Source organism: Alternaria hordeiaustralica (genome assembly GCF_023758085.1).
Source record: "Alternaria hordeiaustralica strain BMP 2776 chromosome Unknown scaffold_18, whole genome shotgun sequence".
Taxonomy (NCBI): Eukaryota; Fungi; Ascomycota; class Dothideomycetes; order Pleosporales; family Pleosporaceae; genus Alternaria; species Alternaria hordeiaustralica.
In genome coordinates, this window is record NW_026056790.1 from 185,884 (window position 1) to 198,845 (window position 12,962).

At 52.7% G+C, this 12,962-nt stretch overlaps 5 protein-coding genes across 5 annotated transcripts; 3 read left to right on the plus strand and 2 right to left on the minus strand.

Annotated features, from left to right (window-relative positions):
* Positions 1 to 3,535: 3,535 nt before the first annotated feature.
* J4E84_007785 (uncharacterized protein) lies at positions 3,536 to 6,543 on the plus strand (the record flags this gene model as incomplete). Its single annotated transcript, XM_049390365.1, has 2 exons — positions 3,536 to 3,681; positions 3,840 to 6,543. 2 exons carry the CDS (start codon positions 3,536 to 3,538, stop codon positions 6,541 to 6,543), a joined length of 2,850 nt encoding a protein of 949 aa, XP_049241825.1.
* Positions 6,544 to 7,369: 826 nt separating this feature from the next.
* On the plus strand, positions 7,370 to 8,137 carry J4E84_007786 (uncharacterized protein; the record flags this gene model as incomplete). Its single annotated transcript, XM_049390366.1, has 1 exon — positions 7,370 to 8,137. One exon carries the CDS (start codon positions 7,370 to 7,372, stop codon positions 8,135 to 8,137), a length of 768 nt encoding a protein of 255 aa, XP_049241826.1.
* Positions 8,138 to 8,934: 797 nt separating this feature from the next.
* On the minus strand, positions 8,935 to 9,289 carry J4E84_007787 (uncharacterized protein; the record flags this gene model as incomplete). Its single annotated transcript, XM_049390367.1, has 2 exons — positions 8,935 to 9,192; positions 9,242 to 9,289. 2 exons carry the CDS (start codon positions 9,287 to 9,289, stop codon positions 8,935 to 8,937), a joined length of 306 nt encoding a protein of 101 aa, XP_049241827.1.
* A 1,862-nt stretch (positions 9,290 to 11,151) lies between these two features.
* Positions 11,152 to 12,021, plus strand: J4E84_007788 (uncharacterized protein; the record flags this gene model as incomplete). Its single annotated transcript, XM_049390368.1, has 3 exons — positions 11,152 to 11,358; positions 11,516 to 11,782; positions 11,839 to 12,021. The coding sequence occupies 3 exons, from the start codon at positions 11,152 to 11,154 to the stop codon at positions 12,019 to 12,021; spliced, it is 657 nt and encodes a 218-aa protein (XP_049241828.1).
* Positions 12,022 to 12,361: 340 nt separating this feature from the next.
* Positions 12,362 to 12,878, minus strand: J4E84_007789 (uncharacterized protein; the record flags this gene model as incomplete). The annotated part of the gene is made up of 2 exons (XM_049390369.1): positions 12,362 to 12,603; positions 12,656 to 12,878. 2 exons carry the CDS (start codon positions 12,876 to 12,878, stop codon positions 12,362 to 12,364), a joined length of 465 nt encoding a protein of 154 aa, XP_049241829.1.
* Positions 12,879 to 12,962: the final 84 nt, after the last annotated feature.

The window sequence follows — 12,962 nt, forward strand, 5'->3', positions numbered from 1 at the left end:
GATTCAATGCAACGAGTGGCAACCAGGGGGTATCTTGTACTTCTGCCGTTCAATGCTAAGCAGAATAGTACAAGTGGTAGAACGACGCGGCAGCTGTTCCAACGAGAGTAGAGCAGAGTGTCGCAGAGGGGTCCAAGCGGTCCGCTCCTGATGCCTCGAGCGATCGCACGGTAGGTTGCGTGAGAGCGGGGGAATGCGTCTTTAGCGAGTCGTGGGCGTCCGCGGAACGTCCAATAGGATCTGGGTGGAACTAACGGCAAAACTGCGTCGTTCCGAGATGAACGGCTGAGCTGAACACAGACCCGGTGCGAGAGCAGGGGTGGGCGAAAGCCAGTTATGTTGGAATTGGAACGGGGTAAGCGGTCGATGTCGATGTCGTACACCCAGGGGGGTTGTAAGTAGCGTGGGCGTGCGGAGAAGCGACAGAAAGTGTGTGAGAGGAGATCTGCTTGAACGAGTGGGATTTGTCGCTAGGTATTAATGTGCAGCCTGGATAGCTTCGAACCGGGTTGCGCAGCAAGGTAAAGGCGAGAGGATATAGTGTGTTCAAGTAGCGTCGCAGCGACGACACCAATTCGCCTCTAATGATGGTAATGGAGGATAATCCTAGAACGAGTCCACTGGTCCCGCTGTAACCATCGCCCTGGGCCGCCGTCGACTTAAAACAGTGAGTAGGCCGACGCTCGATTTGAAGCACCGGGCAGGCGAAGGACAGTGTTGACGACAACCCAAGACGTAGCGAGGGCTGCAGTTGGCTTCGTGAACAGTCGCCGGTGTGAGCGCTAAGTCGTCTGGAGGCTGTAAACCTCGTGGAGCATTGAAACGTGATGTTCCTAGTGTATGTATCGAATGGTGCATGAATCGCTTTCGAGCGGCTTCATATCTTGGTTCGCAGGCCTAGCCACTCCTCAGATCTCGTTGGCTGCACCGTCTTCAGCTCAAGGCGGACAATTCAGGATCAGCAGCAGGTCTTGTGCAAACGCCGTAGGACACCTTTCCCGGCGACGCACTACTTTGATCGCTCAATCGCTGACAATCAGATCCGGTTCGCCATGTATTTGAATTGCTCCATGTGCTATCCACCATCACCACACAAACGCCATCATTTCACGGCCGCGCACGCAAATGGCTAGTCGGTACGCGATACTTGAGGCGCCCCTAGCCGATAATCAGCCCCACGCTAGGATGCCCAGCCCATCGTGCTACATCTCCGCGATGTCTTGTGTGTGTGACCTGACGACACTACTTCTCCACCTTTGCGATCCGGTCGAATCGGACCTTGTCATCTGGTTATAGAGAGTTATTGAGCGCAGCCGGCAAGACGATCTTAACATGCTGACATCCCGACCAGGCCGCATCGAGTGTTTCCAGCATCAAGCCACACCTGGCACGTCAGGGATTGCGAGCCCTAAAGATCATCACAATAATGACAGCAGCGTCTGGTAGGTCCAGCGATTAACGGCCGGCCAAAGTTTGTTTGAGATGTCATAAGCTCGCATACACCCTCCCCGCAATTGGTAAGCCTATCAGCAGGTCGCGATCCGAGCACTGCAATATTTTGTCGTTGGGTTGGGCATTTTTTTCGCGAGCAGTATAGATGTCAATTCTCAAGCAAGGGCTTCCGCTTTTTGGGCTTCGTGCTTTCGAAACCGTGGTGTCGCACGGTGGACTTCCCTGCGTGCTGAGGATCTGGTTACTTTGCGGCCGGAGCGGGACGACGGGCACAAAGGCACGCTCCCAAAGCTGGCTCCAGGGCGGGTTTCCGCAGTACCCTGACTTCGGTCCCAGCCGAAAGCTTTGACGGACTCGAGTGCAGAGCCCGATAACAAGCCGCCTCTCCTTGCGTGACGAGATGGTCAGGCATGCTCTCAAAGACCAAGGTTTTTGCAGTCTTGAATCGCGTCGAAATGTGATTTGGGCAGCATGCTACGGCGTTCTTCGACAACCGCTCGCAAGTGCCTAGACCCACCACCGGCAGATGACCGTGAATCAAGTTGTCGAAGCTCCTCATTTGGCATGATTCGATGGAAAGTATCATGTCTCGGACCCGCCGTCTCATCGCAAGGTGGAGCCTAGTTCCCATTCTCGATCTTACCGTCCCCAATTTGGAATCAGCAGTGGTCTTCTCTGAAGTAAATGCCCGTCTCGACGAGTGCATGACGTAGCACACGACTTATTGCACAGTATTCTGACAACCGACACAGAGATCAGATGAACTCAAGAAAGATGGGTCAGACAATTGTCCCTGCGTGGTGATAGCGGCGCCCCGATGGCTGACCGTTGTTAGCCCGTTTTTGCGTAACGAAAATGACGGACGTATGCAGCCGAAGGGGACAGGCGAATGACTTGCATAAGGACCTTAGCGGCGTGCTTTGGCTGCGGGGTCACTTCCCGTCCCATTCGCCAACACTATTGACGCAGACAACAGGTGCAGACGGCTGCATATGCAGCAAGTGTTGAGCCATGATCAAAACATGTCTGGCCTGGAGTTGGGCGACTCGCAGTAGTAGTATCAAGGGTTCCATGAACGGTTCGTGAAAACTACCGACCATTCCGTTTGACATCTGTCATGACGTCTTGTCCGGTACTTGCGTGGGTACAATATCAGGAGATGATCAGACGTGTTCTTGTCCTGGAGGCCACCCGTGTCTGCTGTACATGAGCCAGGATGAGGTTTGTTGAATGCGCAGTGCGACTCCTGCATGTTTGTGGCGCGGGCTGAGTGCTTTGCATGCCGGTCTCGTTCCGAAGTTCCGCCTTGGATGCTAACGCGACTTCATTTGCAGCCTCATACGAAGATTCCGAGTTGCTACTCACAATTATATCCTGATAGTGTTCGGTGTGCCTCGTAACGCCCTCACAAGACTTCTACCTGGCCGACACAGTGCATGTTTGCTTACCATAAGGAAACCACGGCTCCCTAGATATCCCAGCGGATGCAGGCGCGGGCGGGTGATCGACTAAATTCGAAAAGTACGGGACTGTTTGTTGCCGCTGTCTGCGAACACGTATGCGGCGGGGCCTGCTTGACTCTTCCAGGGTCGACCTGCAGTACAAGTTGCATACCATAGGCAGGAGCTAATGAACCACACCAAAACAAACCCAGTATACGGAAACGATGTGGGTGTAGAAATGCTTCTAGCGGCAGGTGCTGCTGCGAGGGTTGGGTGGATGTGTTTCGGGCTTACCTAGGTGATTGACGAGCTCTGCCGCAGCAGGTATTGTGTCGTAGCTCCAAAAACAGCAGCTTGTATCGCCCACTTTGCAAATTGTTATGAGGTAGGCGGTACGTCGCTCGTGGTGCCTTTTCGTGGTACGGACAGCAGGGTGGTAATGTTCACGTGATCTGGGATCAGACGCGCGGATCAATTGGTCCCCGAGCTCCGACGCGCTTAGACGCGTTCGGCCATGTTGTCACTGCTCAAGCATCAACTAACGAGACAACATCACCGCCTCACCATATCAACCAGCGTGCGAACACCATGCGTACAGAGACTTAGAGTCGCCTAAATCACACTGAGTAGCGGCTGCAACTATGTTCAACTTCACGCCCCTACTGGGCGCACAGAGCTCCTCACCCGCGTCGCAGTCGTTGCTGGAGTTCGATGGAGGCATACAAATCTTGATCGATGTTGGCTGGGATGAAGGTTTCAGTGTAGAGAAGCTCAAAGAGATAGAGAGGTAGGTCCTTGATCTGGCTGCGAACGCGATGTGGAGCACAGCTGAAGTATGGGCTGTTCATATGTGCTGCACGCGCCTGGGAAACACGGGCAGCGGGTAGCAAAGTCGCTATATAGCAATACACGATACATACACGATGACTAATTCAGATACTGCAGACATGTCCCCACCCTCTCATTCATCCTGCTTACTCACGCGACCACTGCGCATCTCGGAGCCTACGTCCACTGCTGCAAGAACTTCCCTCTGTTCACGCGAATCCCCGTCTACGCGACCAACCCCGTCATATCGCTCGGCCGGACGCTGCTCCAAGACCTGTACGAATCCACGCCGCTCGCCTCGTCCATTATCCCCACCGAAGCTCTCAGCGAGTCCGCATACTCCTTCTCTTCGGCGCTCACGGGTGGAAAGAATCCCAACATTCTTCTCCAGGCGCCTACGTCGCAAGAGATTGCCGATTACTTCGCGCGCATAAATCCGCTTCGATATTCCCAACCGCATCAACCCATCCCTTCGCCGCATTCGCCTCCGCTCAATGGTCTCACCATTACCGCATACAGCGCTGGACACACGTTGGGAGGTTCAATATGGCATATACAGCATGGAATGGAGTCGGTCGTCTATGCCGTCGACTGGAACCAAGCCAGAGAGCATGTCCTCTCCGGAGCTGCTTGGCTCGGAGGGCCTGGCACTGGTGGCTCTGAAGTTCTGGAGCAGTTGCGCCGTCCAACTGCCTTGATCTGCAGCAGCAAAAACACCAGTATGGTCAAGGTGGCTAGATCGCCCAACAAGCGAGACGAGGCCCTCCTCGAGATGATTCAAGACACAGTGGCCAAGGGCGGAACCGTCTTGATCCCCTCAGACTCGAGTGCTCGTATACTGGAACTGGCCTATCTTCTTGAGGAAACATGGGAGCGGGAGGCAACAAACGCCGAAGGGGGCGGTTCACTACAAAGCGCAAAAGTCTATCTTGCGAGTCGAACGGGTGGTGCAACAATGCGATACGTACGCAGTATGTTGGAATGGATGGAGGAGGGCATCGTGAAGGAGTTTGAAGCCAGCGCTGCGGATCAAGATCGGAGGAACAAAAGCGGCAAAGAGGAAGACCGCGCCAGAGTCCCGTTCGACTTCAAACATATCACACTGGTTGAGCGCAAGACCCGCGTAGCTAGGATGCTAGGCGCCAATGGACCGCGAGTGATACTAGCAAGTGATGCGACGCTCGAGTGGGGATTCTCTAAAGATGCTATTCGAAGCCTGGCGGCCGACGAAAAGAACTTGGTCATCCTCACTGAAAGAGCTGGCCAACTGGGCGCTCAGAAGAAGGGTCTCGGCCGATATCTCTGGGAACTGTGGAACCAGCGCAACGCTTCGCCAGGGCAGGACGCTCCTTCTACAACCATAGTCGACGCCGCGGGCGATCAAGCGCCGCTCAATACTATACGGACAGTCGCACTCGAGGGAGACGAGGTTCCGCTTTATCAGCAGTTCCTTGCCGGCCAGAGACAACGGCAAACTACCATGGGCGGTGATAATGCAGCAATGCTCGAAACATCCGCTGATGTTGTCGACGACCGATCATCCACCGAGTCAGAGAGTTCGGAAGGCTCTGGTGATGGATACCGAGGAAAGGCCCTCAACGCGACCGTCGCTCTTCAACATGCACGAAACAAGCTTGGCATGACAGACGCGGAGTTGGGTGTCAACGTACTCTTACGCCGCAAGAACGTCCACGACTATGAAGTGCAAGGAAAGAAAGGAAAAGAGAAGATGTTCCCGTTCCAGGCCAAGAAGCGTCGAGCGGACGACTTTGGTGATCTGATCCGACCCGAAGATTTTGCGCGCGCAGAAGAGGAAGACAACACTGCTGGGGAAGCTCTTCGTGGGGAGGGAACTAAGAAGGAGAACGCTGTTGGCCAGAAGAGGAGGTGGGACGACCTACTGAACAACACCGACACTAACAAGGCCAACGCCAATCAAAAACGACGGAAAGACAAAGAGGCTCGAGAAGGCGAGGACGGAGAATCGGACAGCGAACCAGAAGACGATCCGGACAAAGTGGAAGGCCCATCGAAAGTCATCATTGAGTCGGAAACCCTGGAAATCCGGTGTCGCATTGCCTTTGTCGACTTTTCAGGCCTACACGACCGCCGCACGATCCAGCAACTTATTCCACTTATCAAGCCTCGCAAGCTCATCTTCGTGGGTGGTGAGGAAGGCGAGACTCTGGAGCTTGCAGAGATCAGTCGCATAGCGCTGAACGCAAACACCGATTCTGCCAACGCCATCGATGTCTTCACACCCACAGTCGGCGTGATGATCGACGCCAGTGTCGACACGAACGCCTGGAGTGTCAAGCTCAGCCGCAGTATGGTGCGCAACCTCCGTTGGCAGAACGTTCGCGGCATGGGTGTCGTCGCCATCACTGGTCGTCTCGCAGCTGCAAGCCTGGAGCCAGAAGTCAAAGAAGAGGCCGATACGCCTGCGAAGAAGAAAGCTCGACTCGACGCCCCTGCCGTCCCCGTTTCTAGCGACAAGAATGACGATACACCCATTCTCGACGTCGTTCCTACGAATATGGCTACCGCTGTTCGATCCGTTGCACAACCTTTCCATGTCGGCGATCTTCGCCTTGCTGATCTGAGGAAGCTCATGAATGCTAATGGCATGCAAGCTGAGTTTAGAGGCGAGGGTGTATTGGTCATTAACGGAACAGTGGCGGTAAGGAAAACTGCCACTGGTCAGATTGAGATTGATGGAGGGGCCTATGGTAATCTAGATCCAAGGAATAATGATGCGGCGACTTTCTCTAGGGTCAGGAGGCAGATATATGAGGGCTTGGCTGTGGTTGCTGGAGGCTGAGCGCTTAGAGGTGCCGTTTAGGCATTGTGTTAGGCATTCGTGGATTACGTTACATTGTTCGCTGCTCACAGACAAAACAGAATTCTACGAATAAATGAAGTATACACTATTCGAGTTCTATGAGACTAGTGCTCATGTAGGCAGTGCATTATGCTAATATGCGTACGTCAAAACCAACGGGTACAATATGAACGGCCGAATCTAGTAATTCGCCTCTACCAGTGTAAGGCAGATGCTAGGCAACATGGTGACCTAACATATTGGCCAAAAATCAGCTAGGTTTCCTTACCGGTCAATAGGCTTTTTCACCGGCGCAAGGCTTTGCGCGACGTTCCTTGGTATCGCAAATGAATTTGGGTTGCGCATCCGTTTCTATTAGCATGCGTCTTCGTGTGACTTCTGCTCAGCTACAAAAGGTCGCTCTCATTGAACAGTTCGTCGATAACTGTTGTACGTGTTGGTGAGAGGTCATACAGCATGATGTTCGCTCATATTAGCCAATCAGCCGAATGCAACAGTCTACTTGGGGAGGCACGAATGGCTTGCGGTAACACCAGCTCGGTTACTCAGGCTGCATGTGGCGGCTGCCACGTTTAAGGCTGATCGAGCTTGCCTTCTGACCTAGTTACTGTCTGCCATTATCGCCACCCCTCTATCGTCGACATCACTTTTCCGTCGTCCGAATGCGTCATCATTAACCAGCTTCCGACTGTAGTTACATGACCGATTGTTGATCGCACGACGCCTCAAACCCCAGCTTCACGTCGAGCTCATTTCGTCGCATACAAAGCTGTCGACTGGCACCGGTCCCTCAATCTCGCTCTTCATGCGCCTCCTGCATTTCGGAAACGGTCATCTCAGCCTGGTTGAGTTCCAGGGCAATGGCACCCCACCTTACGCCATTCTTTCGCATACGTGGGGGTCAGATCTCGACGAGGTCAGCTTGAAGGACATCGCAGATGAAGTTGCTCTGCAAGACATTACAGATAGCACAAGCCGCAGGAAACCGGGATATACTAAAATTGTCTTCTGCGCAGAGCAAGCAGCAAAGGATGGTTTAGAATACTTCTGGGTTGATACCTGCTGCATCGACAAATCAAGCAGCGCGGAGCTCTCAGAAGCAATCAACTCCATGTTTCGCTGGTATCAAGAGGCGGCAAAATGTTATGTCTATATGTCGGACGTATCGATCAAAGACACCAGCTCCTTCCAAGCCAGCCGATGGTTCACTCGCGGATGGACACTACAGGAACTTGTTGCCCCGAAGGTCCTCGGTTTCTACTCGGTCGAGGGCGAGCATATCGGTGATAAATCCTCATGGTTACAGGAGATAGTGAACATAACAAGGATACCGAAGCGCGTCCTTCAGGGTGGTAGTCTCTTTGAGACGAGCGTTGAGGAGCGATTATCGTGGGCAGATACGCGTTCAACTAAACGAGAAGAGGACCTCGCGTACTCTCTTTTGGGTATATTCGATGTCCATATGCCGCTCATATACGGTGAGGGCAGAAGGAACGCCTTCTCAAGGCTCCAAGAAGAGATACTCAAGTCTCAAAGCGGTGAGGCACACTCTACAGGACCCCGTCCGTTGTAGACCCAAGCGGTTACCAACTAGCCAAGAAAAGCGCTAACAGCTTCTACAGCAACGGCAATGATGGTGGAATCTAGGCGCATGGGACCAGGTGGGGTTCCCCAGTCGCATAATGCAAACAGTTGCGCACATATAACAGGGCGGACGGGCAACATCAGAGTCGGCGGTCGCGCTGATGATGTCAATACCGGAATTTCTCTCAGAAGATTTGTAAGCGGGATTTTCTTAAACTCAGGCTTTGCTTGAATGTACTCCCATGTTTTCGCCGCGAGTGAGCTCTCGAGGTTGACGCCGGCATCATTACGTCAAGTCAAATAGTGCATATCTCTAACGCGTTACTAGGCATCAGACTCACCCTTTTCGACAGGAATCTCCAGAGAAACTGGGTCTGTGGACGTTGGCCTCGATTCTAGCGATATCAACACCGGAGTTAGAATCTGGTGATCAAGTGTCGCCGATGTGGCTGATCCGTTTGAGAAACCCGGATGTATACTATCCATACCGCTGGCGAGATACTTACCGAGTATGTAATATCAGCATACACGTCTTACAGGTCCGAGAACGAGAACTTTCAAAAGAGCTAAAAGGAACAGCATGTTCAACGTGGCCCAGAATGAGACATCGGAAGCGACCAAAGTATCACGCGCAAACCAAACGCTGTATCAGTCGACGTCATGAATAGCGTTCATTACATGAATCCCCGTCACGACAAACAACATTGATATGATATACGACCGCTATGTTTGCCTTTCCAACTTGGCAGGTTGAGAACGCGTCAACGAGCTAGATCGGTAGAGTATCTACTCTTCATCGGTGATACCAGTCGACGACCCCTTGACATGGTCGCCGGTGATATTTCCAGTGTACTCCATTCGCTTCATCCCCGTTTGGTCTTTCCTGACCACGATGCCAGTGTTACCATTGCTAACGCGCTTGTTCGCAGCGATACTCCCAGACTCTCCCACGAACGCATTTCCAACCTTATTTCGTATTCCAGTGGTAATACCATCCACTGTATTGCCTGTCACATTGCCTGTCTTTTTAATGATCTTTGTGTCCTATCGCTATGTTAGCAACTGGTCTAGAGACAACAAATACATTTCTTACAGGCTCGTTAGGCCGCCTTGCGTTACGTTTCTGGTCATCAAGGCCCATGATTTGCAGTATGGTACAACTGCGGATGATTTGATGCTGGCGCTGTCCTGGATAGATGGACAGCGAAGAGGTAGAACATGTTTTGCGCTCGAGATGAGAGCGCGTGATATATACCTATGCCGTCCGGCTCTGTTCTATCAGGCTGAGGGGATCTCAGCTTGCTGCCTTGGAGCGTTCATCCAATGGCAGACCTAGGCTGGTCATTCATATATTGTTTTGCTGCCCAACTGGCCAACGACCAACGACAAGTGATCGGATGTCGTCATGTGTAACCTGTACAGCCTGCATACCATGCACGCTCAAGAGCCGAGTCCTTTGGCATAAGACCGAGGGTATGCCTCGTCCTCTGGGGTCCTCCTGAACTAGCCACTTAAGCTGCGCATCATGCGAGGCTGTGCATGGCGAACTGGCCTATCTTGGTGAAGTTGACAGCCCTGGAGGGACCTTTTCTCTGCTCGGCTAACCCTAGAAAGGTCTGCTGGGGTGGCGCATGAGAGATGCGCCACCCCAGACCTTCAGGAATCGGGACAATCCGCGCTGACACCCGTCGCACAATGGTCTTTATATACCTATCCCTGGACACATCTGAAGCCAAGATCCCACTCTACATCTAGCCACACATTTTCATCCCACTCCGTCCCATCACCGACCTCGATATCTCGCTACCAGCAGAACCGTATCTGCGCCTGTACGACTTCGCCGCCGCCACCTCTCTTCGCCCAACTCCTCAACTACATCATCGATCGAATCCGCATCGCGGGAAAAGTCTTTCCGTTTACAAAGATTGGTAGACCTTCTGGTCCAGCGGAATGGGCCTATTCAAGAGCGCTTGGGATCGGGACTTCCTGATCACCGTGGTGGCAGTATTCGGCATCGCCAGTATCAGTCTGGCACTAGTTTGGGGCTCTCCCTGTCCTGAGGCCTCTCCTATAACGCAAAACAACAGCACCGGTCCTACAGGTGATATCACAGCGGGTCACGACATTGGCTCTGCTTCAACTGGCATAGACGGGAAGCCGCCGTCGACATGACCGTGCCATTATGGCTGATTGTGACCCTGGAGCTGTGGGCGAGCATGGCCGTGATGGTATGGATGAGCGTGCCTGTATGGCATCCCTCTTCCACCTGCAAACTAGTTCAACTGACTGTGCCTCGGGAGGAAACAACGGCTTGTGTCTGGCGATGTTGTCAATGCGGTGTGAGTACTCCTTCCCTGGCAGATCGCGACTGGATAGCGAGCTGACATCCTTTTCTACAGTACTGTACCATGTTTCTCCCCGTGCTCCCAATACGGCGATGTACTGGCCGACGGACCAGGCAAACGGAATGGGTTTTACGAGCACGACCGTGGGATTAGTGCCTTACTACGACTGAGTTAGCAGAGGATGCGGATATATACATGTCAGATAATAGATTGGGGTCTTGTGTAACATACTCTTATCTGTTGCCGCCATAGAACTTGATTACGCGCCAGCCTGCGGCTTCTCTTTTTGGTCCTCCTGTGACACGGATGCGCGGCCTGCTATGACGCGCTCTCGCGCGTCCATTCCTTCGAGCAAGCCTGCAAGCGTCGAGACACGCGCATCTATGGTACTGGTTGATGGCGCATCATGATGTCTGTTCTGCGACTTTTGTACGAAGGGTTAGCATTTCCCTAGGTAATGCGTAGGGTTGCGTCTCACTGTCGCACTTGCCTAGATAAGCGCGCCGATGCCCCACATCCTTGCCTCAAATTGAAGGGCAGCAACTGCGCCACAACTGCATAGCGGCCAAGTCTTTGATCTAACGGGTTGCGCAAGTATTTTCTTTCTATGAGTCCTCTCTAAACGACTGCACGAAAATCGCGCTCGACCAGACACACCATGCCGTCCAGTACTGACGAGGCGCAAGCGCTCGGCCATTCAGAGTTTTGGGACCAACGGTACGCAAAGGCCGACGGAACCAAGCCAACACATGAGTGGTTTCGCGCTTTCGAGGACTTAGAGCCGTTCTTCAAGAAGCATTTGTTCGACAAGACAAGGGAAGAGGGGAAGGATGGAAAAATTCTCCATTTGGGCAGCGGCGATAGTGTAGGTTTCCCATCATCAAACTGCGGAACGACGTGAGCAGCGCAAAATTCATAACCCAACATATGATAGCCTTTGTTTTGACATCGGCTTTCATCCTCTAGAAATGCGCAAATTGTTTTCTGTAATTACATGTTCTGAATGACTGACCCGTCGCCAGACCGTCCCATACGATCTCCTAAAGCGAGGCTACACGAACCAGCTCTGCATTGACTTTTCCTCAATAGTCGTCGATCTGATGAAATCGCGGCACTCGGATGAACCTCAAGTAGAGTGGAGAGTTGGCGATGTGCGGGATATGAAAGGTATCGACAGCAACTCCGTGGATGTCGCCTTTGACAAAGGCACGCTAGATGCCATGATCTACGGCAGTCCATGGAGTCCACCCGAGGAAGTTATGGAGAACAGTGGCAGATATCTTAGCGAGGTGAGTAGATGAATGAGGCGTAAGTTTGAACTTCAACGTATGCTAATTGCGCAAAGGTCTGGAGGGTATTGAAAGATGACGGTGTCTTTCTCTACATCACATACCGCCAGCCACACTTCATCAAGCCTATCCTGAATCGGGATAACGAGTGGGATCTTGAGATGGAGATTATGGGTGGAGGCGACACTTTCCAGTACTTCGGCTTCATCCTGAAGAAGTACACCGCAAGCGCAAAATGAAAGTCCAGCCGATGGGAGTGCGTTTGGAGAGGAGATGCATCCAAAGGGTCAAGATGGATCGAGAGTATGAGGCTCGATTCCTTGTAGGTGCGCCCCAAGAGGCATGCACTGTTTCAAGTTCTCTATTAAAATAATATCAAGATTTACGATGTCTGCAGGATGAAGACGAAGATTAGCTTCCCCGTAGCCCATATGCAATCAATTGATGGCGGGGTTCGCTAGTCGCACGGGCCATCTCCTCTCTGCTCTTTCTCTTTCCCACTCCTCGTCCTTCCCAACTACTTCGTATGCTCCACACGGTGCATCTGGTATCGATCGAACTCTCCTAGTTTGCCACCATCTACACAGACACTGTCTTGCATGAAACAGTCGACTTTCCATCCTTGAACCCTGGCGTGCACACGATCGGTGCGGAACTCTCGAATACTAGCTCGACGCTTCCGTTCTTCGACCCATGAAACTGGATGTTCGCGCTCGCGTTCGCCGCATTCATGCCGATTCCAGCGCCGATGATGATGGCTTCCGGGGTCATGTTGAAGCCGCTTCCCAGACCAAAGTCGCTGGATCCAGCCTGGAGTCCGCCTGTATCGCGTGCGTTAGTTAAAACCGGCCGCATAGTAATTGGAATACATACCTCCGTACGACACATCGGCTTGCCAGTTGATGCCGCAGCCTACACCAATGTCGCCGAATGGTGAAAGGTTACCCGCCGCAGCGACATTGCCGGTTCCGCTAGTCGATGTGACATTTTTTGTCAGACTCGTAATCTCGACGCCGTTGGCTCTTCGGTGTTGATGCGGAGTTGCTGATGCGAGCATCTGCATCGCGAGGAACGGTAAGACGAATTGGGCGAACATGATATCGATGACGTTGACGATGCGACGCGGTTTCAGAAGAGGAGGGCCGATGTATATATAGAGGGAGAACTGCCGTTGGGTAAG